Source organism: Cygnus atratus, chromosome 16, assembly GCF_013377495.2.
Source record: "Cygnus atratus isolate AKBS03 ecotype Queensland, Australia chromosome 16, CAtr_DNAZoo_HiC_assembly, whole genome shotgun sequence".
Classification (NCBI taxonomy): domain Eukaryota; kingdom Metazoa; phylum Chordata; class Aves; order Anseriformes; family Anatidae; genus Cygnus; species Cygnus atratus.
The window spans coordinates 3,038,152-3,064,521 of NC_066377.1; the positions used below are offsets into that span (position 1 = coordinate 3,038,152).

Consider the following 26,370-nt stretch of genomic DNA (forward strand, 5'->3'; position numbering starts at 1 on the left):
GATCTTGTTTGCTGAGTGGAGGGTGTTTTTTGGCTTATTATGTTACGCTGAATTGTTCCTGTCAGTGCCAAAATGTGGACAGGTGAAGTACAACCTAAAGAAATGCTTGTTTTTAAAGTCCTGTGCAATTATAACTTCAATATATGGAGCCTTCACTTGTAATTTGTAAATTTTCTTGTGCGTTGTGTATCTGTCTATGTATTGATGTTAGAAAAAATATTAAATGGTAGTTTTGGATATTGTGAACGGAATAGTTGGTGGGAATTAAATGGCCACAGTCTGAGCAATGGTTTTAATATTATTAAATATTATTATAGTATTAAATCTAGAGTTTAGCTAGGAAGTAAATGAGAAGATCTGATAGAAGATCTAATTAAACGCAAGATATGGGTTCTGTTACTTTTTTTTTTTTAAAAAAAAAAGACTTGTGAAAGTGGGATTTTTTTGAAGCTTAATCATGAAGTCCAACTCAGGAATCTTTGAAGGTGGTGTCTTTTTTTTCAATTTATTGCATAGCTTGTGAGTAAGATTTTCTACCTTTACAACCAAAATGCAACTCTTTCAAACTCTTCAGACAGTCTCGGAGAAGTGCTCTGTGAAGGATCAAAGGCAAATTTCTTCTAAAAAAAAAAAAAAAAAAAAGAAGTCAACCTCTGCACGTTTTTTAAAATTGCTTTTAAAAAGGCTTTAAAAATAAATGGCTTAAATTTTATACTTGGTAGTTCTCCAGAGGTGTCATTTCACAGACTTCCTTATAGATTGACAACTGGTCTTCATAAACAGGAAGTTATAATGTTAAGTATTTAATATTGCATTTTCTTCTTTGTTTTAACAGCTCAAAAGGAAGAGAAGAGAAATGAAGATAAAGCAACAGAGTTTATAGGGGCATCAAAGAAAGCTATTGCTTCAGCATCTATGGCGGAGAAGCACACATCTTCCCTCACTAAAAATTTTCCTACAAAGAAGTCCCCATCCTTCTCTAGCACATCACTAATTAAGCAGCCACTTAAACCTGCTGGGAGTTTCAAAGGTGTAATTCCCAAGAAACCATGGCCTTCAACAGGCGGCGTTCCTTCAAAACATTCAGCTTTTTCACATGACTCGTCGGGTTCCAAAAAACCAGCTGCATCCAGTTTGGCTGGAGGACTCAAAAGGCCTTCGCCGTCTTCCATTTCTACTGCATCTGGAAGTAGTCAAGCGAAAACACAAGCTAGCCCTATCCAGTCACAGCCCAACTCGCAGATTCGACAAAATATTCGTCGGTCCCTAAAAGAAATTTTATGGAAGAGGTGGGAATTCATAATACTTATTTTATATAGGAAGCTACAAGTAGAAGTAAAGGGTTAGGCTGCAGAGTTTTGTTTCTTTCTTGCTAAGTGATACTAAGGAATTTAATTTATGCTAGAAATTACTACAAGTATTTTTAGCATTACAGCTTTATTAAAAATAAAAAATCTGATGTCAAATAATTGGGCATGTGAAAAAGCCTTAAAAAAAGTCACTATCCCATTTGTAGTGAGAGACAATTAAAGTTGAAGAACTAAATCACAGCATAGAGACGTTTATAGTGCAGGTGACCTGAAGCTGATATCTGGCAATGGTAGTGTTTGGAGATGTAGAGGTTGTACGAAGTGTAGTGTAGGGAATATCACAGTGAAAGGTTGGAAGGGCTTGCTGAGGCAGAGGTTCCTTCTCCCAAAGTTAACAATTGTACTACTTTTTAAAAAAAAAAAAAAAAAAAAAAGCTGAAACATTGTCCCACAAATATTAAAGCTCTTGTCAGCTGTCAGGACTTAGGCCACTGTGCTCTGGTAGTGTCTCTGAAATCGAAATACTGTTCACAGTGGAGGGTCTAAGATTAAAACTCGAGTGTTTTAGCTCCCTCAGTAGCTCATGACAAAAAAAAAAAATAATTACAGTGTCATGAGCAGGAATATTTGTAAGGGCTGACTTCAGTTCATTAAGGCTGTGTTCCTTGGTCTTCTGTAGACAGTAACAAAAGGTTGCCATAGTTCATGTTTTGAGGTCCTGAGATAGACTTTGGCTTTGAAATGTGTTTTAAGGGAGTCCTCACTGAGTGAATACAAGCCTAGGTTAGCTCCTTCATCTGAAAAGTTAGTTTTTATGAATGCTGCCTGAAGATTCGTGCCTAACATAAATGCGCATACCCTTTCTTGTTTTTAACAGAGTCAATGATAGTGATGATCTGGTCATGACAGAGAGTGAAGTAGGGAAAGTAGCACTCAATATTGAAAAGGAGATGTTTAATTTGTTTCAAGTTACGGACAACCGATACAAGAGTAAATACCGTAGCATCATGTTCAATCTCAAGGACCCAAAAAATCAGGTTTGGAATTTACTTAAACAGTAAACATACTGAAATATAGTCTGTTTTTTTTAATAATACATCAAAATCAATCCTCAATATGTAGAGTTTCAAGAGAGAGGCTTATGAATTATGCTATAAAAATTGTTTTAAAGCCATTTAAATCTTAAATAATCCAGTTGGAATGGAAGTTCAGTTGGATCGCATGTATTTATTAAGATTGGCCTTTGTAGTGAAATATTTGTTTACTGAATGGCATTCTTAGAAAAAAAACAACTTTGTTTTTCTTCTGTGACGTTCTGTAGTTTATATAGGATACTACTTGTGCACATGATAATTTATCTTTTAAAGGAAAAAGAAGCTGGTGCAGATGGAAATAGTGACTAGAGAACACTTTCTTTTTTTAAATTTCTACTATAGCTATGAAACAGGAGTGGCAGTTCATCTCTTGAAATTCCTGTTCAGTTGAATTGACAGTATATTCTATGGTAATGAGGAAAATTCATACCTCATGATTACTCCATCATTATTTTCTGGTTGCTGCACCTTCCTAAGTTTTCTTAAGATTAGCTGGCATTTTTAATAGGGAATTAAGAAACCTGAAAGGGTTTTGACAGTTCAACACTGCAAATCGTGTTAGTTACCTGAGCAGATTCTATTCAGCATGGCAACAAAGTGTGTTTTGTTTTTAGGGACTTTTTCATCGTGTTCTTCGTGAGGAAATCTCACTGTCAAAACTAGTGAGAATGAAACCGGAAGAACTTTTATCTAAAGAACTGTCTGTATGGAAAGAGAAACCAGCCAAAGCGGTAAGCAATACAATTTTCCAGTATGTCCTTAGATATGAACTGGCAGTAACTTCACCAGCCTTTACCACCCATATTACATTAAGATATTTTCTTCCTAACGAAATATGAATAACGTCCAGTTTCAGTAGGCTTTTTCTCTTCCACTAGCCAATTGATAAGAAAATACAAAATAAAATTATAAAATCAATACACAGACTTCTTACTAAAGTGTTTTTGTTTCTCTCAGATGTTAGAGTCAAGAAACAAATCACACGAGATCAAGAAAACAGCTGTAAAACGGGAACACGTGCCAGATGTAAATATGGAAGATTCTCCCCCAGTGTCTGATTCTGATGTAAGTATTAGCTATTGCTTTAGCATGAAGGTGTCAAGGGGAATAAATGTTAACTAGAGCCTCAAATTTTGTATCAGAAATGCAGGTTGTTTCAACAAACTGTAAGAATATTACCTAGTAGGTGTGCTATGAGCATTTTCCTTTTGGTTTGAAGGAATGCAACAACGTAATAATATTGGGCGTATATTGCATGCACTTCTAAAATATCAGATGATGTTTTTCAGACCTTTGTCTCAGCTTACAGCAAAATCTTAAAACAATTGTTTTCCCAAAAAAAACCTGTAATCAGTATTACAATTCTGTATTCTCATGAAACATTTAATATGGTAGTATCTACTTCAGAATTGCATGAAATGAAATGAAATGAGGACAAGTAGTATTTGAGAACTCTGACATGATATTCTTAAACAAATGACAAAAGGGGAAGAATATTTCAAAATTCCATCTTTTTATAAGTGCTGCTCAGAGCAGTAGTTCTGCACAGCCTTTAGTATCTTTTTAAAGAACTGAAATTAACGGTTTCAAAAGTATTTTTTACGATTGAAATTAGCAATCAACCAGAATGTTTTCTGTGTTTGTTCACTTCTAGGAGCAGCAAGAGTCAACCCGAACTGTACAAAATGTAAATAGCGCTCCTTCTCTAGATGTTTTTAGCAGTATGTTGAAGGATACAACAAATCAACATCGAGCCCATCTTTTTGACCTGAACTGCAAAATCTGTACAGGTATCTACAGTGTTGACCTTGTGTGAAGTAAAAAAAATGTTAAGAGCATTGTTTGCTTACTTGTTTTTCTCTTCGAACCTTGTCATTGTTATATAGTAGTCAAAAACACTTTAAATTTAATTTGTAGGTCAGATTTCAGCGTCTGAAGATGAGCTGCCACCGAAGAAGTCAAAGTTAGTGGCTTCTGTTAAAAAAGCAGAGTCAAAATCTAAACCAGAAGTTCAGCCAAAATATGAAAGTTCTGCACCATCATCATCATCAGAGCCTGACAAAGAGGCAGTATCTGAAAACACAGAGGAAACTGAAGTTGGACCTGCAGCAGAAGCAGTTTCCCAGTCAAGCTTAGAAAGAACTTATATTCCTACAACTCAAGGCCATAACAACACAGATTCTTCATCTGAAGAACCTTCGACTTTTCCTGCCTCTTGCACTGGTGGAGTTGTCACAACTGTAACAGTTTCTGGTAGAGACCCTAGAACAGCAATGAGCAGCTCCTCTGGTACGATGACGACAGCCCTACGTTCTGGTACTGCATCTGATAAAGTTTCAACAGGGGAAACAAAGCAGGAAATGTCAAAAACAGTTATGACTGTCCCCAAATCAATATTAACAAAACCATCGTCCTCACCAGATCCAAGATACTTAGCTGTTCATCAGTCACCCAATATCAGGTGCGTATATTTAATAGTAAGCTAAGCCACTGAATCTTTAGTCTCGTTATGTTCAAAGTTTGTTTGTCCCCCTCTGCTTCTTACCCCCCACCACCAATAATCAAAAGGCATGTTGAACTTCGAATCCGATAACCTGAACGTTAAATTTTTAATTCATCATCTCCTTGTTTGCCTTCTCTAGTTGGTTTAAAAAAATTTTAAAATTTTCTGGGCATCAGTATGTATTGACAGCAAAAATTAGTCAATGTGTTTTAACAGATAAATAAAACTTACAAGGTATTTGACTTAAATCTGTATGTACATTCGAATGTAGTAAGTGTTTGTGAGAGTTGGTTTAAAGGTACTCCAGACTTTCATCCTGTATTGAATGAAAGTGGAAAACATTAACAAAGCATTTACTAGGGATTCTGTTATTTACTTGTTTAAAATAAAGTAATTGATCAATAGGAGGAGGGAAGAAAAGAAAAAGAAGGAAGCACTCTTACTGTGGGCTGTAACTTTTCTCTTTTGGATTTGTTTTGCAGTGTTGCAGAGCCCCGCTCACCTCAAGACAGCGATACTTCTCTCTTCCTCTCTCGCCTCAACACCATTTGGAAAGGATTTATTAATATGCAGAGTGTGGCCAAATTTGTCACTAAAGCATATCCTGTCTCCGGGTGCTTTGATTATCTTAGTGAGGTTAGCACTGACATGTTTATGCGTTTAGAATATATTGCAGTTCCTGTTGTTAGAAAGGCTGGGGTCACTGTGTATGTTGTTATATTGGAAACGTAACAGTGGAAGATTGCATCCCTTTAGTAATAGGAACAGTAGCCTGAGGGGGGGGGGGGGGGAAGCCTCTTAAAAATTCCTCACAAATTTATGAAGAATTCTCATGTCTTTGAATATGTTTATATATATGTTGGTATCTAACATAGAATAATAGCTTTATTTCAAGATCAGTTTTTGAAGAAAAGTTTTAGAGCCAGTGTTTTAAAATAGATGCCTTGTTCTGCTCACAAACAGATCAATCACTGATGTGATCTGTTAGAAAAGTTCGGCCTTTTATTAAAAATATCATCCTTTTATTAACTTTAAAAGCAGTTGCATGATATTTTGGGAGGGTGTGCATTCAGCTAATTGGGTTGTATGACAGCTTGTGATGAAACAACTAAGCTGTTATTTCATTTCTCTGAAGAAGTGCATTTGTTGTGACTGGAGGTTTCAGGCATGTGGTTTAGGTCTTTTATTAGGAGGGTTGGTGGCTCTCTTGTTGCTTTTGCTAAAATGGGTTTCACTGTCATCATGACAGGAAGCTAACTAGAATTCATATGGGTGCAAAAATTTCAGATAAATTGAAAGTGTGGATAAAACCTATACTACATATAACAGCTTCCCTGTAAAAGCAAAGCTAATAAATAAAAGCAGCTGATAGGCATACAAAAGTATTTGACCTTCCACTGCTATTTTCGTCAGGCAGTGCCTTTTCTGCTTTGTGTGTACTGCCAGCCTTCCAGTAACAGGCCATAATGAACGCCTTGCATTTTGGAAATAGTCTGTCTGAAATTAGGAATGTATATGTGCAAGTTTACTAAAATATAATACTGCATTATTGCCTAAGCTACTGGGATGGGGCAATCTGCGCTGCTTCAAAACTGTAGCCTCTTTCCTTTTCTTATACTACCATGTAATACTTCTTGTTTAGGATTTACCAGACACGATTCATATTGGTGGGAGGATCTCACCGAAGACAGTCTGGGATTATGTTGGCAAACTCAAATCTTCACTTTCTAAGGTATTTACTTAAAAACCTTTGCAAAACCAGGAAGAAATATACAGCAGCTTTTGATAGTATTTCCTTTTTACTAATTTATATTGATGTAGATCATACTTAGAAAACTACTGAGACCACTTATTCCTTTGAAATTTTTGATTTATTGAAGAAACAGGTTTGCCTGTTGAGCTGCTGATCGTCTTTCCCCTGTGTAGTAGTTAAACATTCATATAACCTATTGTTTTTCAATGATTGAATATAAGCAATCTATTTATTCAGTTACTGAAGATAGAAATTCAATTTTAAAAGACTAGGAAATTATTAGTAAGTGTATGTAATAAGTTTTACTATTAAAACCCCTTTGGAATTAGTAAAAATGAAGCACAGTATGCAAATATAATCATGAAACTAAGAATTTTCCATTTCTTTCATAATTATTTGAATATTCTGAACCTAAAGAGGTATAGCTTGATGCGAGATACATAAATAGTTGGTATTTCTGATGACAAAATTAATTCTGGTTTAATATTACTAATTGAACGACAGTATTTTCTTAAAGCTTGAGTATTGCGTTGAAAAAAATAGTTGAGTATTTTTACCATTTTATTTGCTGATGTGTTACAGGTTGAATTTTTCCACTTTGCTTTTGTATTTCAGGAATTGTGTTTGATTCGTTTCCATCCTGCCACAGAAGAAGAAGAAGTTGCCTATATCTCTCTCTACTCCTATTTTAGCAGTCGTGGTCGTTTTGGTGTTGTAGCTAATAACAACAGACATGTCAAGGATCTCTACCTGATCCCACTGAGTTCTAAGGACCCAATTCCTTCCAAACTCTTGCCCTTTGAGGGACCAGGTAAGCACAAAATTTAGGGGAGGTTAACTGCTAGGTAAAATTACAAAACGAGTAAATCAGAGACCAATTGGTTTTGAATGTTTAATGTAAGCATAATTAAAAAATATAATTTTATAAAAACATTTTAAAAGTATGCATATAGGGAAAAATTGCAAAGTCAATCATCTCAAGGTGACATGGTCTGAAACTCACATAGCCTTTCCAACAAGATAAATACCTGCTATTAGGAGGATTTGTTTACCCATAAAATGGAGTACATAGAACAGCCACTGTAATGAGACAAACAACCAAACATCAAAAAAACAATAAACCAACCCTACTTTCAACAGCCCATAAATCCACCAAGTTTTAGGTCCCTACAAGCCATGTGCTGTCCCCTAAATCACGCAGGAGACTCTTATCCCACGGAGCAGTCGAGAAATCTCTGAAGACAAAGGTAATGTTTATGGTTTCACTACGTTGTCGTTATCTCATGGTATGTATTATGCTGTGCATGCAGTATGTATGTACACGGGATCTGAAATACCCTGTGTTACCTGGATCAAGTTCCAGCCAAATCACTGACTTCAGAAAATTGGTTTGCCTGGGAGTAGGCAAATTCCTTTTGCATAGGTGGTATAGGTTGGTATATATTACAATCTTCTATTTTTAGTTAGAATTATCAGCAGTAATGTATGGCTTGAATTTGCTTCATCTTTGTGCGTTGAACATGGAAACAGAAGAAATGAGAATGAATTCAGACATGAAACACCTTTATATTACAAAATTTGAAGTCGTCTTCATCTGAGGATGGAGGAGGTGCATATGCTTAGTTTCCAAATAAGTATCTGTTTTTTTCATATAGAGTAACAGGTTGAGGAGCTGAAGAGCTACAGGTTACAATGAAGGCAATACTTCATTGTTGTAAGGATGGTTTGCAAAATACTAAACAGTGCAAAATAATTACACATTAAAATATATAAGGAGCTGACCTTTCTGAGAAGCTGACTGTCCTCTACTCACCAAATACAAGTTTAGGACTAAACTCAATAAAGCATTCTCAGAGCTGCGTCTTCTGTCTGGCCAGGTTTTCACATGTTAATGGCATATGACTTAAAAAATGATAACAAAAAACCACCACCACCAAGCAATGTAATGCTAGGAAAATACTCTTCTTTCCTACATGAAATTGCAAAGGGCACTTGCTTTGTGTTCTTGGACAAGATTTTTCTCATACAGTGAGTCTGCCTTACCCATCCCTGAACAGCGCACAGTCTACGTCATTGTTTTCAGGCTACAGCTAAAAAGGCAGGATTGTTGCTACCTTAAGTCATCATGTAGTCTCTATAAGCTGAATGTGAGCACCTGATAGTCTTTAATTTACTCAATTGTTGAAAAGTAGGCAAAAACTGTTATTCCTGTTTCATAACCAAGAAACAAGAACACTTAAGTGTTAACACTTTTGGCACAGGGATGCAGACAAAGAGTCCTAACCTGTGGGCTAGATTTTCCAGCCAGAATAAATGAAATACCTTCCTTTTTGGACAGTAACACATAAGAATGAATTTGCCATTGAATTGGCTACATCTGCAGTCTTTTGCTATGCTTTTATATAACCTGCTTTAGAGAAGCATTTAAATGATCTTCGCCTACTTGCATTCTTGTGCAAACATAGGCTGTCCTTGTACATTCTCTTTTATTTTTCTGTGTAGATTGCACTTCAAATGAAACTTTTGTCTTAAATTGGAGGTCTGGCAAAAGTAGACAGACTTAGTATAGAAATCAGGAATGTCAGGCTTGTTTTACAGAGTTTAAATAGGAAAAGTTCTTTCAAAACTGGAGGTAATTGCTCAGAACAAACAGGTATAAACACTTGCAGGCATTGTCTGTGGAGGCAAATTTTATAAGTCAGATTTTCGAATTGAAATACAAAGTGGATTAAAGCAATAGATGCAAAGTTCCAAAGGTAGAGAGGCTGTACGATCTAAAAGATTAATGGAAGACCCACTTAGACTACACTCTTCTTGGAAACTTCTGTGAAAGCCTTTACCTCATGGCTGTGCTAAGTTGTGTTCATATTCTGAAAACCGTGTCCAGAATATGGGGAAAAAAAATCAGGTAAGCTATTTTTGTGTGTGTGTGTGTTTGTATGTATTAGAACTGCAGCGTAAAAAACTTGTAATCCATACTTGTTACTGACATCTGATGGAATTTACTGTTTTTTATACTCAATAAAAATATTTTTTGAAAAGTGGTCACTGTCTCCTTAAATTTGTGTACCTTCAAATAGAGTTTAGCAAGTACTCAAAAAGCATGACAGTGTAAGATGCTTTGATAAATACAACTGGGGGCGGGAGGAGGGAGAGGACAATAAACCCGTCACTCCAGAAATCCTAGTTGGAAGATATTCCAGCTGTATCAACCAGCTCCATCAGGTGCATACGAATTATGAATTTCTCCTGTTTTCTGATGGACTGGATTTGGAACACAACTGAGGACCTGTGATCTGCTGTAGTGCCTAGAAGATCTACAGAACTTTGGCATGGGTGATTTAAAAATAGAGGAACATGGAAGGATATTCACATTTATTCACTTAAACCACCTCAGATATTTATTACCAGATATGTATCTGTGGGATGTTCTGCATTGTTTTTTTCCCTCATAGTTTACTGTATGTGAATTTACTTGTCTGTTTCACATACACACAACACTATTTAGCACTTTCATCTGTAGATCTCAAAGCACTTTTAAAAAAAAATTAAAAAGTTTGTATAATCAGTCATAATTGTCATAATTAGGAAGAATCACTTATTGAGGGATTTAGTGTCAGTGTTGGAAATGTAGCAGGTACCATACATACTGAAAATAGAAGAATTTTAATTTTTAAAAGTGTATCAGCAGAGGGCATGCCACAGTATCTTTTGTATTAATTTAAACTTGGAAGTGTTTTTAAGTATGAAGGCATGAAATCTCTTCAAGCTATTTAGAGTACTCAGCCAATACCAGTATGAAAAGCAGCAGAAGTAGAACAACTGATTTTTGATGCCAGCCACTCCCATTCAGCAAACATACCTTAATGTGCGGCAGTGTTACAGTGGTGGGAGTGATCTCTATCACTGAATCAAGATACACTAACCTGATGATAGCTTTCAATCACGCTTTCACAATTAACTGGGACAAGTATTTAAATGGTGTATTGATAATGATTACAGAATCACTTGTATTGGTCTCTGCAGTTAAAAATATGGCATAGGTATGGCATAGGTCCGTTCCCAAGTTTTGCCATTGCCAAGTTTTGCCATTTGCCATACAGCAAAATTGATTTAAGGAAAAAAAAAACTTATTTAAGGAAAAAAAATATATTAATCCCATACTAATATGTAGTATATCTTGTTTTAATAGATTTAATTACGGGATGTAACTCGATAAAACCATCATGTGGTCTTCAAATACAGAATGGATTTAAAAATATTTTGTAAATAATTTAGCACCGAAAGCTACTAACATAGCTTGCAGCACTTAAAATGCTTGCTTGTGAAAGATAGTTATTGAGCAATAGCTGGAGACTGCAGCCAACATTTTCATTTCATTATTACCTAAAATTAGGCACTTAACCTATTTATGGATTTTGAAACCTATTTACGGACATGGAAATAGAATGGGACTGAGCTTTGAAGTGCTGGTCTAGCTGTATGTTTCCATCCAAAAGAAGCACTTACTGTGTGATCACTTTGGATTGAATGAATTTAGAAACTGGGTTAGGCATCTGTTGAAAATTACAGTATCAAAATGTAAAATTTTAATGGATTTCTTCTCTGACCAAACTAAACAGATTCAGTTATAACCATTGTTAATTTACCATTGGAATTTATCTTGAATGTGTGTTGAAGTTTTACCCTGTTTTTATTAGTGATGATCTCTGTTTCTTACAGGGATTCAGAACTGATTTTTTCTTTATTTTTTTATTTTTTCTGTTAATATTAGATACACAGCCCAATGGATTTTTGAAACCTGCTCATTTCAATTATTCAGTGTTTGAGATGCATGTTGCGACTAGTTGTATAAATCACAGGTCTCTGCGTAAGAGTAGATAACCAATACGTTAATGACAGAAGAACAATGAATGCTTACTAGGAGTCTTTGGGTGAACACAGATTTGTGAGATACTCTGCAGCGGTCGATGCTGACCAAATGTGGAGTCATTACTCACATGCTGATAAAGAAAAAATGTAAAGTAAAGTCACTCAGAGTGAATCATACCTAACTATTGAGCCTATTTAGACTGTATACAGTGAATAATTTTCTTCCCAAGTAAGTTGTCTTTTGAAGTTTGCCCTGATGTATTAATGTAACTTCATCTGGGGTGGTAAACTATCGTGATCAGAACTGCTAGGATTGCTTTTAGGCAGTGGGTTGAAATGAGTTTTTAATTGGGTGAATCAAGGATTTATGTGATCCTTTCCAAATAATCTTAGGTTCACCGAAGATAATTACCTGTTTAGTTCCTGTCCTGCCTCCTTTCATTGTACATCTTTTCATCCCTGCCCTCTCGCAAGGGCAATTTGTATATGCACTAAATTACAAGCAAATCCAATTTTTGGTTAATATAGCTAGTTCATTTTCTTCATACATTTATAATTTCTGTGTTTATATGTATATTTCTAACCATGGAAGAAAGTGAAAATTGGCAACACAGAATACTGAAATACTATATCTGGAGGAAAAAAACTTGGCACTGAGTTTTAAATGTACAAGTAGGAAATAGTATGTGCTACAAAATGAAAAATAAAAATTTATTTAAATCAGCATGTCCAGCATCTTCTCAGCTACAGAACTATGTAAAATTCAAATACTGAACTGTGAAATAATCTGTAGTCAACTGTAGAACTAGAATGCATTCATTCAAATTTCATTATTATTGTTTCTCAAAATACTTAAAATGAGAGCCGTTTCGGATAGGAAACCTCAAGTAAATTTTACGTTGGCCTCAATTTTTTCTGTCTTTTTGCAAAGACTTTCTAGTGGAGTAACCAGATTTTGCTGGTCTCTCCATTATGTGGCTAAAACAGACTCACTATACTATTACCAGTCACAATCAGAAGAACACAGAATTTCAGAATTTATCAAGTTACTGCTTAATGAAATATTTATGCTTAATGAAACTTTGTTGAAGTAGAAGTTGTCTTACCTGGTTATAATGCTTGGGCTTTTCCTTGGCATCAGGTCAGCCAAGTTTTCATCTTGTACTTACGTAGGCTCCAACTGAACTTAGTTTAAGCTGTAAGAATGATAGTATCCTCTTGCTGAGAAAGCCTCACATTTAACTTAATAAATAGGCTTACCTCATTTAATTCTTTCTCAGCGTACGTGAATATAATGTCAGCTATATGAATAAAGAGATCTGATGTGATTTTCTCATTAGATAGTAAATTTAGGAGTCCCCTTAAAACTTTGAATTCAGTTGTTTCAGCAAAGGTTCATATTTATGACTGTTAATGGCAAATAGAATTTATCTGCAACTATGGGGTTTAGTTTTTTGGTTTTTTTTTTCTGTTAACAAGAAGTTTTCAGTGGCAATAATTAGTTATTTATAAATTGTTCCTTAATGAGCTGTTGGTTTTGTTTAGTAAGAAAACAAAGATATACATAAATTCATGTTATACTTCTTTGAAACTCTTACTTACAGGGTCATGAATCGTAGGGACAGTGTAGGTTTTAGAGTCCTCATCATTTAACCACAGTAAATCTGTTACTTTGCCATTAGTTTTGTTTCTATATTCCTGGTTCCTAGCTGTATTCAAATAATAATGTGGCCCCCAAATGAGGATCTCAAGTCACTAAATCCAGAAGTTAAAATCCTCTCTTTATATGTTTTTTCTACGTTTGCCACCAACTGTATGTTAAAGGATTTATTCCCTGCTCTTTATTCTGGTTTTATTTGTCTTCCACAAGTGCCTGTGGGAAATGTGAATGTCAAAGGAAGGAATACAGTAATGTGAAACAGACCTTCGGATGTTTGCATTTTTCCTCTTTATGAGAAACTTTCTGGTCATTTTTTGGAAATGCTTCTTTCGAGCCTGAAGCTTTCACAATGGTGCAATTCTGCTCACAATGTTTCTTACTTATAGAAGGGTCTGTGGCATCACACTCCATTCTGCAACAGCGTTAAAAGTCACCTTGATAGAATGGTGTAAATGTCGGTCTTTTAGCACAGATTAAAATAGAAATGTAGTTATGAAGTCTAACAATGCCGTGTGCTTTCTTTGTAACAGAAAGTGAAGTGTTTTTTGCTGTTGTTGTTTGTTTTTTTAATAGCATTATTTTTTTTTCCTCTTTATTTCTGGTTCTTAAATTCCAACTTAGCCCTACAGAAAGTTAGATTGCTTGTCCAGGTTTTCTCACTTATCAATATCTCTATGTATATAACATATTTGCAAAGTCATTTGAAAGGAAATATTTGACTGGAGGGGGAGTAGACAATAATAATAAGAAAGTAATAATACAAAAATAGGAAAACTTGTTTAATTTTTGAACATTAGAGACATTTGCAAGGACACCTTTCAGTAATCATACCTCTTACTGCAATATGAAAAAATATCAAGGAAAGAATTAAAACATTTTTAGTTACTGTATACAAGTGTATATAAATAGTAAATAAATATAGATACATATGCTTATGGGCTAATGAAACTGCCAATAGGTCATTGCATGAAATTTAGAAGAACTGTTACTGTTGTGACTTTCATAGCTGCCATTATATAAAATGATAAGTTTCTATTGAAAGCGCAGATAAAAATAGTAGTTTTTTACATGTACAATCTTTGTGTTCCCTTTCAGGTCTCGAGTCTTCACGTCCGAATTTAATTCTTGGATTGGTTATCTGTCAGAAAGGGAAGCGTCTTGCTACTAGCATGGATACAGACAAAATAGAGGAAAAGCGCAGCCGAATTCAAGTGCAAGAGGAAACAGAAACATCACTGTACTCTAAGGGGCCAGTAGCTTCTTCACAAGAAAAGAAAACTCTGAAATACACATCGTATTCGGGAGATTCAGCTGTAAGTACAACACCACCTGGATCTCCTCCACCTCCACCCCCACTTCCCGTTCCAGAAACCTCATCAGTTACACCTTCAGTATTAAAAATACTGTCCTCGATTAAAAGTGGAACCACAAGTACTGTAACGCCACCAGTTTCAGCTACTGCTTCTGCAAGTACTACTGCTACGCATTCTTCATCCTCAAAAACTGCCACACCTCTTGAGCACATCCTCCAGACACTTTTTGGAAAAAAGAAGACTTTTGAACCTCTTGCTAAAGACTCTGAAACTGTCCAGTCTTCAAATCAGGAAGCTCAAGCAGCTGTTGATGGAGGTGTTTCAGCTGTTCCTTTGCTAGATCCCATTGTACAACAGTTTGGACAGATGTCAAAAGACAAAGCTATAGAAGATGAGGAGGATGACAGGCCGTATGATCCCGAAGAAGAATATGATCCAGAGAAAGCTTTTGAAATGCAGACTGGTGAAAGCGAAAAACTATATAGTGTGGAAAAGCCCAGTAACACAGCAGAACTAGAGGATGAGGCCTATGATCCGGAAGATGAAACTATCTTGGAAGAAGCAAAAGTTACTGTTGATGATTTACCTAACAAAATGTATACAGACACTAAAAACACTTCTATGGAAACATCTGCTTCATATGTGCCTGATTTATCTGCATCTTCATCCTTGGTAGAACAGCAAAAAATGTTAGAAGAATTAAACAAGCAAATAGAAGAGCAGAAACGACAACTAGAGGAGCAAGAAGAAGCCCTCAGACAACAAAGAGCAGCTGTTGGTGTTTCAATGGCTCATTTTTCAGTGTCTGATGCTTTAATGTCACCACCACCAAAATCTTCCCTAATGAAGACCGAATTGTTCCATCAGGACCAACAAGCTGCGCAAAAAGTAGATTTACCTTCGTCTTCAAATCAGCAAGCACAAGTTTTAAACCAGAGCTGTGACCCACGGCAGAATAGAGATCCTCGACAAGCTAGAAGAATGGCAACAGAAACTAATGACAGCACTGACTCTCGAATAAAGCCACAGGCAGCACAGAATGAGATATCCACAAGAGAAATTTCTCAAGCTAGTTTTCCAAATGCTTTGCAGACTTCACTTGGTAAGGAAGATAAAACTTTAATTTCTGCTACTCAGCTTAGTTACAGTGGTGATAATTGGGTTTCAAGTGAAAAGGCTTCTACAGTGTTGCAGAAAGAGGCACCTAGTAGCAAATTTGAAAACACTGCTCAAGTTAATTTGGAAAATGTGAGTCAAACAGTTTCTGGAGAACCTTCTACATCCAAACCTTTACGTAAAGTGCTGCTTCCAACACCTCCAAGTACATCTTTTCAGCCTAATTTCTCCACATCTAACGACAGTCAGTCTTTGCAAGATATGCATAAAGTATCCTGGTCAAATGAGGCAAATACAATGTTTACTTCTCAGGAAAAGGCAGCTGGTCACTTTGAACCAGACAGGGGTCTTTCTGCGGTGCAATATGAAGATCAAAGAAACCCTCAGTCTCATCAATTTGTAGAACAAACTGAATCTCCATCAGTTCAGAGTGAGGGTGGACCTCTCCCACAGCACTTTGAGGAAAACCGAGCTGGAGGTCCATTTTCTTTGTCTGGGCAGAAAGGAGGACCTCCAACACTGATGCTCAATGCACCCGGAGGACCTCATGGACCTAATTTTAGAGGACCAGCGCCACAGTTCTCAGAAGAGCATGGTTCTCCAAATAATGATGGACAAAGAGGACCTGCCCCTGGAAGATTTGGAGCTCAGAAGGGTCCCATTCCTTCCTTATTTTCTACACAGCATGGACCACCACCTCTGTTTGGTGATAATAGGGGCCCTGCTCCGTCTTATCACGGTGTTCCAAGAGGAATGTCACCATCTCAGTTTGAAGATCGTAGGGAACCTCACATGGAACAAAGGGAATTCTCAGATTCCCAATATAATGAGATGATCAGGCCTCCAGGACAGTTTGAAGGACCTGATCAACCTCAGTTTATGGGAAACAGAGGACCTTCGCCTTTTCCTTTTGGAGGTCAAAGACGACCTGCACCAGCTCAGTTTAAAGGACAGAGAGGAGGTCCGCAGTTCGGAGGGCCTAGAGGTCCAGCCCCTAGTCATTTTGGGGGACCAAGAGGGCCTCACCCAAATCAATTTGAAGGGCAAAGAGGTCCAGCTCCAAATCATATACCTGGCCCACGAGGACTTTTGCCACAGCCATTTGAAGAAAGGAGAGGAGGGAGTCCACCACCCAGGTTTGCCAACCAGAGAGGTCCAGCACCACTTCAGTTTGGAGGACCAAGAGGCGCCACACCTGCAATGTTTCCAGAACAAAATGAACCTCCCCCTTCCAGATTTCATTTCCAAGGTCAGTCACCACAAAATATGAAGCCAACCCCAAGACCACTCCTGGACCTTCCAAGTCATCCACCAGCCCACAGAAAGGAGATGTGGGAGGAAGCTGGGCCGTCTGCACCTCTTTCTGGTATTTCTGGACAAGGGCCTGAGTCAGAAGGACAGTGGTCAGGATCTGACTTCCGAGAAGGCAAAAATCTTGAATTTAGAGGCCAGACATTTGAAGGGAGACAGAGAGAGAGATATGAAGGAGGAAACAAAGACAAGGTTTTAGATCAGCCAGAGCCTCAGCAAACAGATAATCGACAAAGTAGACCTTTTGAGGAAAGACGAAGGGATCGAGAACATGGCAGACCTTGGGAAAGAGACCGTGGCAGAAACTGGAACAGAGACAGGGACTGGGAGAGACACAGAGACAAAGAATGGGATAAAAACAGAGACAGAAACCAAAACAAAGATAGAGAGAAAGACTCAGAGCGAGGTAAAGACTGGGAAAGAAACAGAGACCGAGAGAGAGCAAGAACCAGAGAGAGAGAATCCTACAGGAGACGTGACAGAGAACGATCAAGAAGCAGAGACAGAGATCGTGACAGAGACCGAGACCGGGATCGAAGCAGGGAAAAAGAAAGAGATCGAGACAGAGATCGAGATCGTGAAAGAGGGAAAGATCGGAAAGATCGGAGTAAAAGTAGGGAGATCGGTAAAGAGATGAAGCCAGAAACACCTAAAGAAAGTCAGAAACCAACAGAAGCAGAAGCTTCATCTTCCACTAACCAGTCATAGAACTATAATTGCTATTATATTTCCCATAAATAATATACAACACTGCAAGGACTGAGTCAATGTCTTCTGTATATACTGTATATTCTCACCTTTACAAAAATGCTGTTGTAAATCTAGCCTTACAAAATGTACTGACAAATTAGCAATTTTTGAACAACTGTGAATGAAAATATTCAAATAGGTAAAAGGCAAGAACATACTGGACTTTCACTTGCTGCATTTTGTGCATAATGTTTTTCTTATAAAACTTCACAGCGTTACCTGTTCTGAAATTTTGTTTTTTCTACTTGCATCTTTATCTTAAAATTTCCATTACAGTACAGAAATGGAAAAAGTCTAAGAAGAGCATATTGCTTTTTAAAATTATAAAGTTATGTTTTCCAGTAACTTGAATTGTAATTTTATAAGAGAATTTAATCAAGACCTTAGGAGCCATACCTTTACATCTCATGTATGTGATATTTTGGTGTCAAAGTTGTTCCTACAGCACACGCTTTAAAAAAGGAGTCAAATATTGCTGTCTTGTTTATTTTACAATGGAAGGGTCATGCGTATTTCGGAAAAGGCTGCAGAAGAACAGTGTTATTAATTATTGGATGGAGGATTTAAAAATGGAATGTTATAAGCTTAAAGTGCACTATCTTCCTTTTTATATACAGTTATTTTGTGTTTTGAAATCCATCTGTTAAGTGTACAACAAAGAAACAAGCCGTACTTAGTTTTTCATGAGGATGAGGGGTTTTTAATTTCACATTTTTACAAACCTGCAATTAAAGAGTATATAAAAGTAGCACCTTTATAACCAGCAAAAAAATTTAAAAAATCAGACATTTATTGGCAAAGAGCTAAGACTACGAATTAATTGGTATACCAAAGGAAAGAAAAAGAAGTTTATTAAATAGGCCATTAAATCTATTTATTTGATTGAAATGAATTACATGGAGCATTTCTTGGGTTTTGTTTTGGCAGAACTTCAGTGGAGATTTAAGAAATGTCTCCATTTTCCTGTACTTTCCACTCTAAAAGTGTTTTGCTCCTGAAAAAAAAAAAAAAAAAAAGTGTCACTTGTGAGACCCTGCTTATGCTGGTAGTGTATATAAGACTGTCCACTGAAAAAGGTATAAAACTGCATTAAGCTTGAAAATAAGATTGGTAATACTTAATGTTGTGATTCAAGAGGGAAATTTTTCACTGTGAAATACATTACACTGCTACTTTTCATGTATTCTTCAAGTATGTAACTCTAAAGAATGAAATAAAGACCCTGCTGGTTTACATTTTGACCATGTAAATTAACAGTTGCATAAGTATTTTGATATTTTTATAAAATAGTTTTGCAAATGTAAAATTAGATTCCTATAAACATTTGCATCTTGAAGTCTACATTACAAGTAGCATGTATGTCATGTATCTCACTACAGATTTTACAGTTCACATTGGTGCATCTTACAAGTCCTTATACATCAAGGATTTGCTGGTTGAAATGATCGTCTGTATTCTGAACCTGTAGGCAAAATGTTAAAATGCAAAGAGGCGGTATTAAATGCAAACATCTACTATGGTGTAAGATTTTTCTTAATGAGATGTTTCTAATTTAAAGACATACATAAAAGTATGCAAAAAGCAAGTGTGTTTGTTTAGGTTTACTTGATAGAAATTTCTGTAAATTGTATTTTATATGACAAAATATATCACTGTACATTAAAATATGGGACTTCACAGGTTTTTGTTACTATAAGTAGAATAAACATCTACAGTGAAATGTTGTCCATTTCTTAAACCTGTACGTGTATATTATTTTCTGACTAGCTACTTATCAACATGCCACCACAAGAGGCTGATGGCACACAAGTTTCATTTCCATCTGTTTAACAAAAGATATTTTTCAGGACGGCACCACTACCAACTGATATTTACTTGTAGGTGTTCTGAAAAACATGTGAAAGTCTGTTCTTGTGATTTTTCTCTCAGTTCTAACACATGCCCTAATTTATTCTGAAGATTTTGTTACTTGAATTACTTTCAGATTTTACACCAAAAAGATCTGGAGAAAAGAATAATTAAGTAATTCAGTTTGTCTTTGAACTATGGAAATACTAGATTCCCAGACCTTTCATTGTTGCGAAATAGATGCGTGAAAGTTTTCTTTTTTCCTTATAGGAAACACTCCTTTATCACAGATCTGCATGGAGGATCTGTTCACAATTAAGAAACAGTAAAGGCACCTCACTTATTTTCATTGCATGATGTGGTAATACCACTTTACAAATCCAGAAGACTGGAAAGGGGCTTTTGAGTCAGTTTCTGCCAAAGGACTTTTTACACACAGGTGAATTACGAAGGCGTTTACAATTTAGGAATGAGGAGCTATGTATGCTTCAACCTCCACTGTACCTGCGTGTAGCAGTCTCCTGCCCCCAGTGCTGCGGAGAAGTGCTCCTCCGGGGAAAAAATGGCAGAGAGGGAGGAGAGAGCATTCTGCAACAATGAAACAAAACACAGGTGTTAATTTCAAAACATCATGGCTTTATTTCCTCCCACACTTTCCCCTCCTGATGGCTGGTGCGAGGGTGGGTGGCTGAAGCAGCCCCGGGGCCGTATGTGTAGCCCCGGCTGGGGCCGCTGAGCCTCCGCTACAGCTTTGGGTTTTTTATTTTCACTTTATTTTTACTTTAGATTTAGGTACCGGGAGCGGCTGAGGCCACACAGCCTCCGAAATTAGCGAGCCTCGTTGGGATCAGCAGCTGAGCTCAGCCGCCTGCTCTGCGGCTATGGTTCTCTCAGTGAAGACTTTCTCTGACGTTCTCAGACCCGTGTTAGGGGATACATTCCTGCCGTGTTCGCATCGAATGGGGAGGCCTGATGCGGAAAAACAAACTTAAAACCTTTGCAGCCTTTCCTCCCCTCTGCACTCCCCTGCCTTCCCCTCGGCGTTCCCTCACGGACCGCGCTCTCCGCGCCCACCCCGCCGGTTTCTCCACAGCCTAAACCGAGACAAAACGCAAAGCCCCCGAGGCCGGGACCAGAAAGGAGGGCTCAGTACCCATCCCTGCGGGACTCCGAGCCCGACGGTGCCCCGCAGGACGGCGAGGGGCCGAACCATCGCCTCAGGGCGTTTGGCGGCGCCGCCTCAGGGCGCAGGCGCCGGCCGGGCGGCGGTTGGGGTCGGTTGGCGGCGGCTCAGTGGGCGTCCGGGCGGGGTTGGCGCTGCCCGGGGGGAGCCTTTGCTCCACTGAGCGCTAGGGTGGGCTGAGGGGGCCGTGGGGACCTTGCTCGACCGAACCCAGGGCACCCCGTGCCCCTCAGCCCCTCTCCGTCCCTCCACCGAGGGGCTCCCGCCGGCTCCCGGTAGCCGGAGCCCGTCCCTCGGCGTCCCCCGGGGTCCTGGAGCGGGGGCTGCTGTGAGGGGGCCGCGGGCGAGCAGGCAGCCCGGAGCCCCCGTGCCGAAGGCGGGTGCTGGCAGGTGAAATCCCTCTCCCGTGAGCAGCGGTGTCTGGAGCTGGGGGTGCTCGGAGCTGGAGCCGCTGCCTTGAGTCCTCGTGGTACTGGAGTTACAGAATCTGTATTAAGTTTATGTATTGCTGTTATTGCTTTTTTTTTTTTTTTTTTTTTTTTTATGGCTGTTACTGATAATTTTTACAGGTGTTACGGTTTAGTGTTTGAAAGAGACGTTGGTAACTGATTAGGCACGCTGTAGTCATGTCAGGATCAGGATCGGCCCCAGAGGAGCCTCAGACCTCCACTCCTCCCAGCACGGCCAGTGTTCCCGAGCCCGCTCCGGCTGCTGGCGGACCTGGAGGCCCAAGTGACGTTTCCTTTGGTGAGCAAAACCTTAGCTTCGCCACCACAGACCTCAGCCTGGTGGAGATGACGGAAATAGAGTACACCCAGCTCCAGCACATACTTTACTCACACGTGGAGGCACAAGCTGCTGAAGGTGAAGTAGAAGCTAGGGTCAGTTCTGCTTTCTTAGCTGGCAGCTCCGCAGATCCCCCTCTGCACCAGGCCTCAGTGAATGCCAGTCAGGACGGGTGTTCCTCAAACAGCGATGGGAGCCAGTTGGTTTTCCCGGTTATCTGCCAGTCAGCATTACCTCCCGACAGCAATTTGCCAAGTTCAAACCCGTGTGTGGGCCACGTTGACTTCCAGGAGCTCAGAATGATGTTACTTAGTGAGTCCAACCCCCCTGCAAACCAAGCAGATAAAACACCCAAGGGTAGCTCTGTAGAAGTCCCAGGACACGGTTTAGTAAAGGTTAAACATGGTGACAGTTCTGTTGGGACGAATAAAGAAAACATTCCTGCCGAAAATTCGGCACTGGCATCAGAGTCTAGATCTAAATCTGCAGTCAGAGTTCGATTGGAAGACAGATTCAACAGCATCCAGACAGAAAACCCCAGATGTCAAGAACCCCAAGAATCTGGAGTAACTCTTAACAAGTGTGTTGTAATTAATTTTAGTTTATGTTATTAAGATACATATTTTCATAGAGTTCAAAACTGTTTTTCTAACTAAAACCTATGATCAGTGCTTCTTTAATACACGAGCTGATGAGTTAGGCTTTTTTAAACAGTGCCAGTCGCACATGGGTGCAACTCCGCTGACCTCTGACTACTTCCTTCCCTATATTGCATAAATGGCACAGAATGTGGTTACAAAATTAGTTAATTTACAACTTTATTCTTGATAACAACATGTAACATAAATAGAGGTGAGAGAAGACCATTACCTACTTTAACTTACAACTTGTTGAAAGCAAGGTAGCTTTCGATCCTAATAAAACATGAGGCGCAGTTGGTTGTTATAATTAATGATATAACTTGGAGGCCTGACTGTGAGGAAAAACTTCCAGCAATAATACTGCACTGTAACTGTATTAGCGTGCTGATAAAGCATTTTATTGAGCCATAAAGCAGAATAAAATACCTTGCACAGAATAAAGTTCCTTGTCAGTTGATTTTTATTTTTTTTTTTGTTGCTGAGGTAGGAGATACAACAGCAGTAATGATTTCTTTTTACAGTAAATGAAAGTGGTTTCTTCGTGATAGTTACTAGACTGTGTAGGTATAATTTTTTTCTGTGCTCCTTGTTTTTCAAGTACTCAGTCTTGTATGTGTGGTTTTTTTCTTTTTTTTTTTTTTTTTTTTAAGTTTAGTAACATTGATTCGACAGCCATCAGAACTGATAGGTGTTCCTCTTCATCAGCATCAAAACAAGTGTGCTACATTGGTGAAAAATACGACCGTACCTACCACAGCTTCTTTACAGTTCACATATCCATTGTTTACTATGAACACGTGTTCTGCTTCTGGGAGTGCTAATCCTTCACAAGCACAGGTAGGTAAATAATATATTCTGTACTAGTTGTACTCTGCTGATTTCCAATGCTAATAATGTTAATCTTTTGAGTGTCATAGAATTCTAAAGTCTTGTGTTAAACTGTGACTTGATTTCAATAGGCATGAGTAGTATGATCTATAATTTAATTAATTTATTAATGTGTTACTCTTTAATGCTATCAAAAGTAATTCAAGCCATTGTGTGGTAGTGTCATTTGTAAGTGTGCATCAGATATTAATCAGTTGGCCATTAGATTTCTTAAGAGAAATATTTTATTTTAGTAAATTGGCTTCACTAATTCAAGAGGAGAAGAAGATGTTTAACAAGTACATTTTTTTTAAATAAAAACAAATTAGAAAAATACTTTTTATTTTTCCCAAACTCACAGTGAGCTCTGAAGCAAGAATGATAGTATGGTATTCAGGAAATCACAGAGTTGTATTTAAAAAATAAAATCATTCTGTTAAAATCCCATGGTTGTGTTCTGCAGAAGTAATTGAGATTTCTCATACAACATTGAATCAGGAAGCTAAAACTTAAAAAATTCACATGAAGATGTCAAAATTGTCTTCTTTTTATGTAATCCTCTACGTATTTCATTTTTGGTTTTCACAGACCTCTGGAACATCTTGCACTATCTTAGAAGGTGCCAAACATCAGGACCTTGGGATACCCAGAACGTTTTCTTTCTGTTATCATCAGGAAATTGAATCCACGAAGCAGACAGTAGGTGCTATGAATAAAGCTTTGCCTGAGGAAGTTTGGATTAAAGTTGGAGGTAAACCATTTATCTTTTTTTTACTTAGCTTTCTCTGTCCTCCAAATCTATATTTTTTTCTGAATTTGTATATTTTCCACAATTAATATGATTGTAGTGGTTCACATGTGGTGTGGTCTTTGAGATGTACTATAGGCAATATGGAACCAGATTTCTCCCCACCCAAAAAAGTTCAACACCTGTAATTTTACCTATACTTCCAAAATTGTTTAGCACTCCTAGCTTGAAATGAGAAAACCTGAGGCTCTAAAGTATCTTCGAAAGGCTGGGCCTAGAGTAAGTAATTGGATTCTTTCCACATTTTTGGCCCCAAAGTTGATATAGCAGATCTAGTTGTTACCCAACTGAAGAACAGTTAAATGACTTCCTCAGGCGCTAATCAAAGGCGGGCATGATCTCAGGGGGTTGTCTGAGAAAACAGAAGCTAGGTGGATTTTGAAACAGCAAGCAGTGCCTTTGGGCATAGGACACGTGTTACTGTAAGAGGCAGTCTAGGTTAGCCATAAACGTTCAGAGATTATTCCACATAAAACAAAAAATAAATTTTCAATGATCGATATTTTCCGTGATCAATAGGAGGGTTTTCAATGGGTTCTTTTCCTCTTTGTTTTGCAAAGAAGACACGTTATGCAAGCAAGCAATAAGCAAAAGAAGTTGCAGCCGAGTAAGCCCATTGGAAGCAAATGCAGATCGCAAACCTCTTAGTGACATTCAAAATATGTGTGATAGCCAGAGCACTGCGCCTGCCCAGGGTTCTTGGCAGTCAGCACAGTCCAATCCAAGTGTGCAGGTGCAGAGTGGTACACAGGAAGGAGTTGCTCAGCGAAGAGAAAGACATAACCGCATGGAGAGAGACAGAAGGTAATTTCTGTGAGGAGCTGCAGTACAAAGTTTTTGAAGCCTAAAATACTGATACTGTAACACTCCCCTCTTTATCCAGAGCGAGAGGTAAATCTGACGTTTTGTTTTACTCACAAGAAAAAGCAATGCAAGTGGTCAGGGTTTGGCATCAGAGGAAAAAAATGTATGTTTAATTGTGGGCTGCTTTGTTGTTTTTTTGCTCTATAAACAAAAAGGGTATTTTAAAACATTTAACCAGCTCTAGAAAGATAAGGAAACTAACATGCATATAACATGACTAATTTACAAATATAAAGTTTGTAGTGAACAAAAGATAGCTAGATTAAAATAGAACAAAAAGCAGTCCCCAAAGTTCATGGCTTGTAGCAGATGCAAGTAGTCTTCCTTCTTTATTTTTTATTTTTTTTCCTTCCTTCTCTCCCATCTGGATGATAACCTTTTGTATTTGTCTTTAGGCGCAGAATCCGGATTTGTTGTGATGAACTGAATCTGCTGGTTCCCTTCTGTACTGCTGATACCGATAAAGCAACAACATTACAATGGACTACGGCATTTCTGAAGTACATTCAGGAAAAGCACGGCGATTCGCTGAAACAGGTTCAAATCTAATTTCATTTTTGATATGGATAGAACTGAGAAGCATTTTAAAGTTACTGTAATGTAGCTCGTAGTACATGGGATGCTTCTGCTGGATGCTATTTGTGAAGCATCACTGTATCATTGAGCTCTTTTTGTTTGTTTGTTTGTTTTTGACCAGCTGCCCTCAGAACAGTTTTAGTTCAGTAGTGTCAGTTGTGTGGTATCATAGGCTGCCCTCAGGGTTTTCAAATTTGATTGGTTTTTAGCTAGTACCACGCTCAGGACTTGTGCTGTCTGGACGTTGTAGAATTAGGGCCTCCAGTCCTTTCTTTTTTTTCTCCCCTCCCTTTTTCTCTATTCCCCAGTTGTTCACAGAGGTGTCTTCTAGCTAGCTGGCATGAACTGGTAGGTACGTGGTGGGGTTCAGGAGCTGAATACCCATGGTATCTCAGAATGGATGAGAGTAGGAAGGGGTTATATGCCCTATAAGCTTTCATGTTCCTACTGCAGTACTTGCAGCCCAAAGTAATCCTGCCTCTGCCAAGTATCTCAAGAGAGTGGCTGGAGTGTGCATAGGAGAACCTTCTTGTCAAGAGCCCCTCAGCAAAAAAGGTGTATTTGGGTCTTTTCAAGACACTAGTGAAACAAAAACATACGTCTCAAGTAAATACTTATGTTAAGCGTAATTGTTTTTTATTATTTTGATTTTTAGGAATTTGAGACTGTGTTCTGTGGTAAAACAGGCAGGAGACTAAAAATAGCAAGTTCAGACTCATTTATAACGTGTCCACTGCAGGAAAACACGCATGGCTATGGAGACCAAGTAGCTTGAACTGACTGCCTTGAACTGTACGGAAAGCGTGGATAAAAAAGTGACCCTTTTTTTTTTTTTCCTGTTTACATGCTGGGATTCATCTGATTGTGATGAATTTGATATGCTCCAGGATTGACTTAAAAATATAACTTGTAAAAATGCATAAATAGAGCTTAACAGAAAACAGTCTTCATTCAAAATGGAAATGAAATTTGACTGCCAGCAATATAAATCAGTGTTCTGTTAAAGGGGCTTTGGGACTAGAGGCAATAAGAAATTGTCGTGACGCCTTATTTTTCTCTTTTTGCTCTTTTTCTGTTTGTGGTTGTGCTCTTTTTCCTTTTTTTTTTTTTTAAGG

General features: G+C 38.0%; 2 protein-coding genes across 2 annotated transcripts in view; both read left to right on the forward strand.

The window, feature by feature from the left end:
* DIDO1 (death inducer-obliterator 1) overlaps nucleotides 1–19,417 on the forward strand; it is a 53,477-nt gene extending 34,060 nt beyond the window's left edge. Inside the window, exons 8-17 of the mRNA XM_035547992.2 lie at nucleotides 836–1,289; nucleotides 2,188–2,347; nucleotides 3,019–3,135; nucleotides 3,362–3,469; nucleotides 4,059–4,194; nucleotides 4,322–4,865; nucleotides 5,390–5,543; nucleotides 6,550–6,639; nucleotides 7,276–7,471; nucleotides 14,288–19,417. Of these exons, the coding sequence (XP_035403885.1) occupies nucleotides 836–1,289; nucleotides 2,188–2,347; nucleotides 3,019–3,135; nucleotides 3,362–3,469; nucleotides 4,059–4,194; nucleotides 4,322–4,865; nucleotides 5,390–5,543; nucleotides 6,550–6,639; nucleotides 7,276–7,471; nucleotides 14,288–17,640 (5,312 nt within the window). The 3' untranslated portion in view covers nucleotides 17,641–19,417. The remainder of the gene's footprint in view (nucleotides 1–835; nucleotides 1,290–2,187; nucleotides 2,348–3,018; nucleotides 3,136–3,361; nucleotides 3,470–4,058; nucleotides 4,195–4,321; nucleotides 4,866–5,389; nucleotides 5,544–6,549; nucleotides 6,640–7,275; nucleotides 7,472–14,287) is intronic.
* Nucleotides 19,418–21,012: 1,595 nt separating this feature from the next.
* Nucleotides 21,013–26,052, forward strand: TCFL5 (transcription factor like 5). Its single transcript, XM_035547991.2, has 7 exons — nucleotides 21,013–21,182; nucleotides 21,283–22,079; nucleotides 22,791–22,977; nucleotides 23,596–23,758; nucleotides 24,379–24,619; nucleotides 25,075–25,216; nucleotides 25,911–26,052. Exons 2-7 carry the CDS (start codon nucleotides 21,340–21,342, stop codon nucleotides 26,028–26,030), a joined length of 1,593 nt encoding a protein of 530 aa, XP_035403884.1. The 5' UTR covers nucleotides 21,013–21,182; nucleotides 21,283–21,339; the 3' UTR covers nucleotides 26,031–26,052.
* The last annotated feature ends 318 nt before the right edge of the window (nucleotides 26,053–26,370 follow it).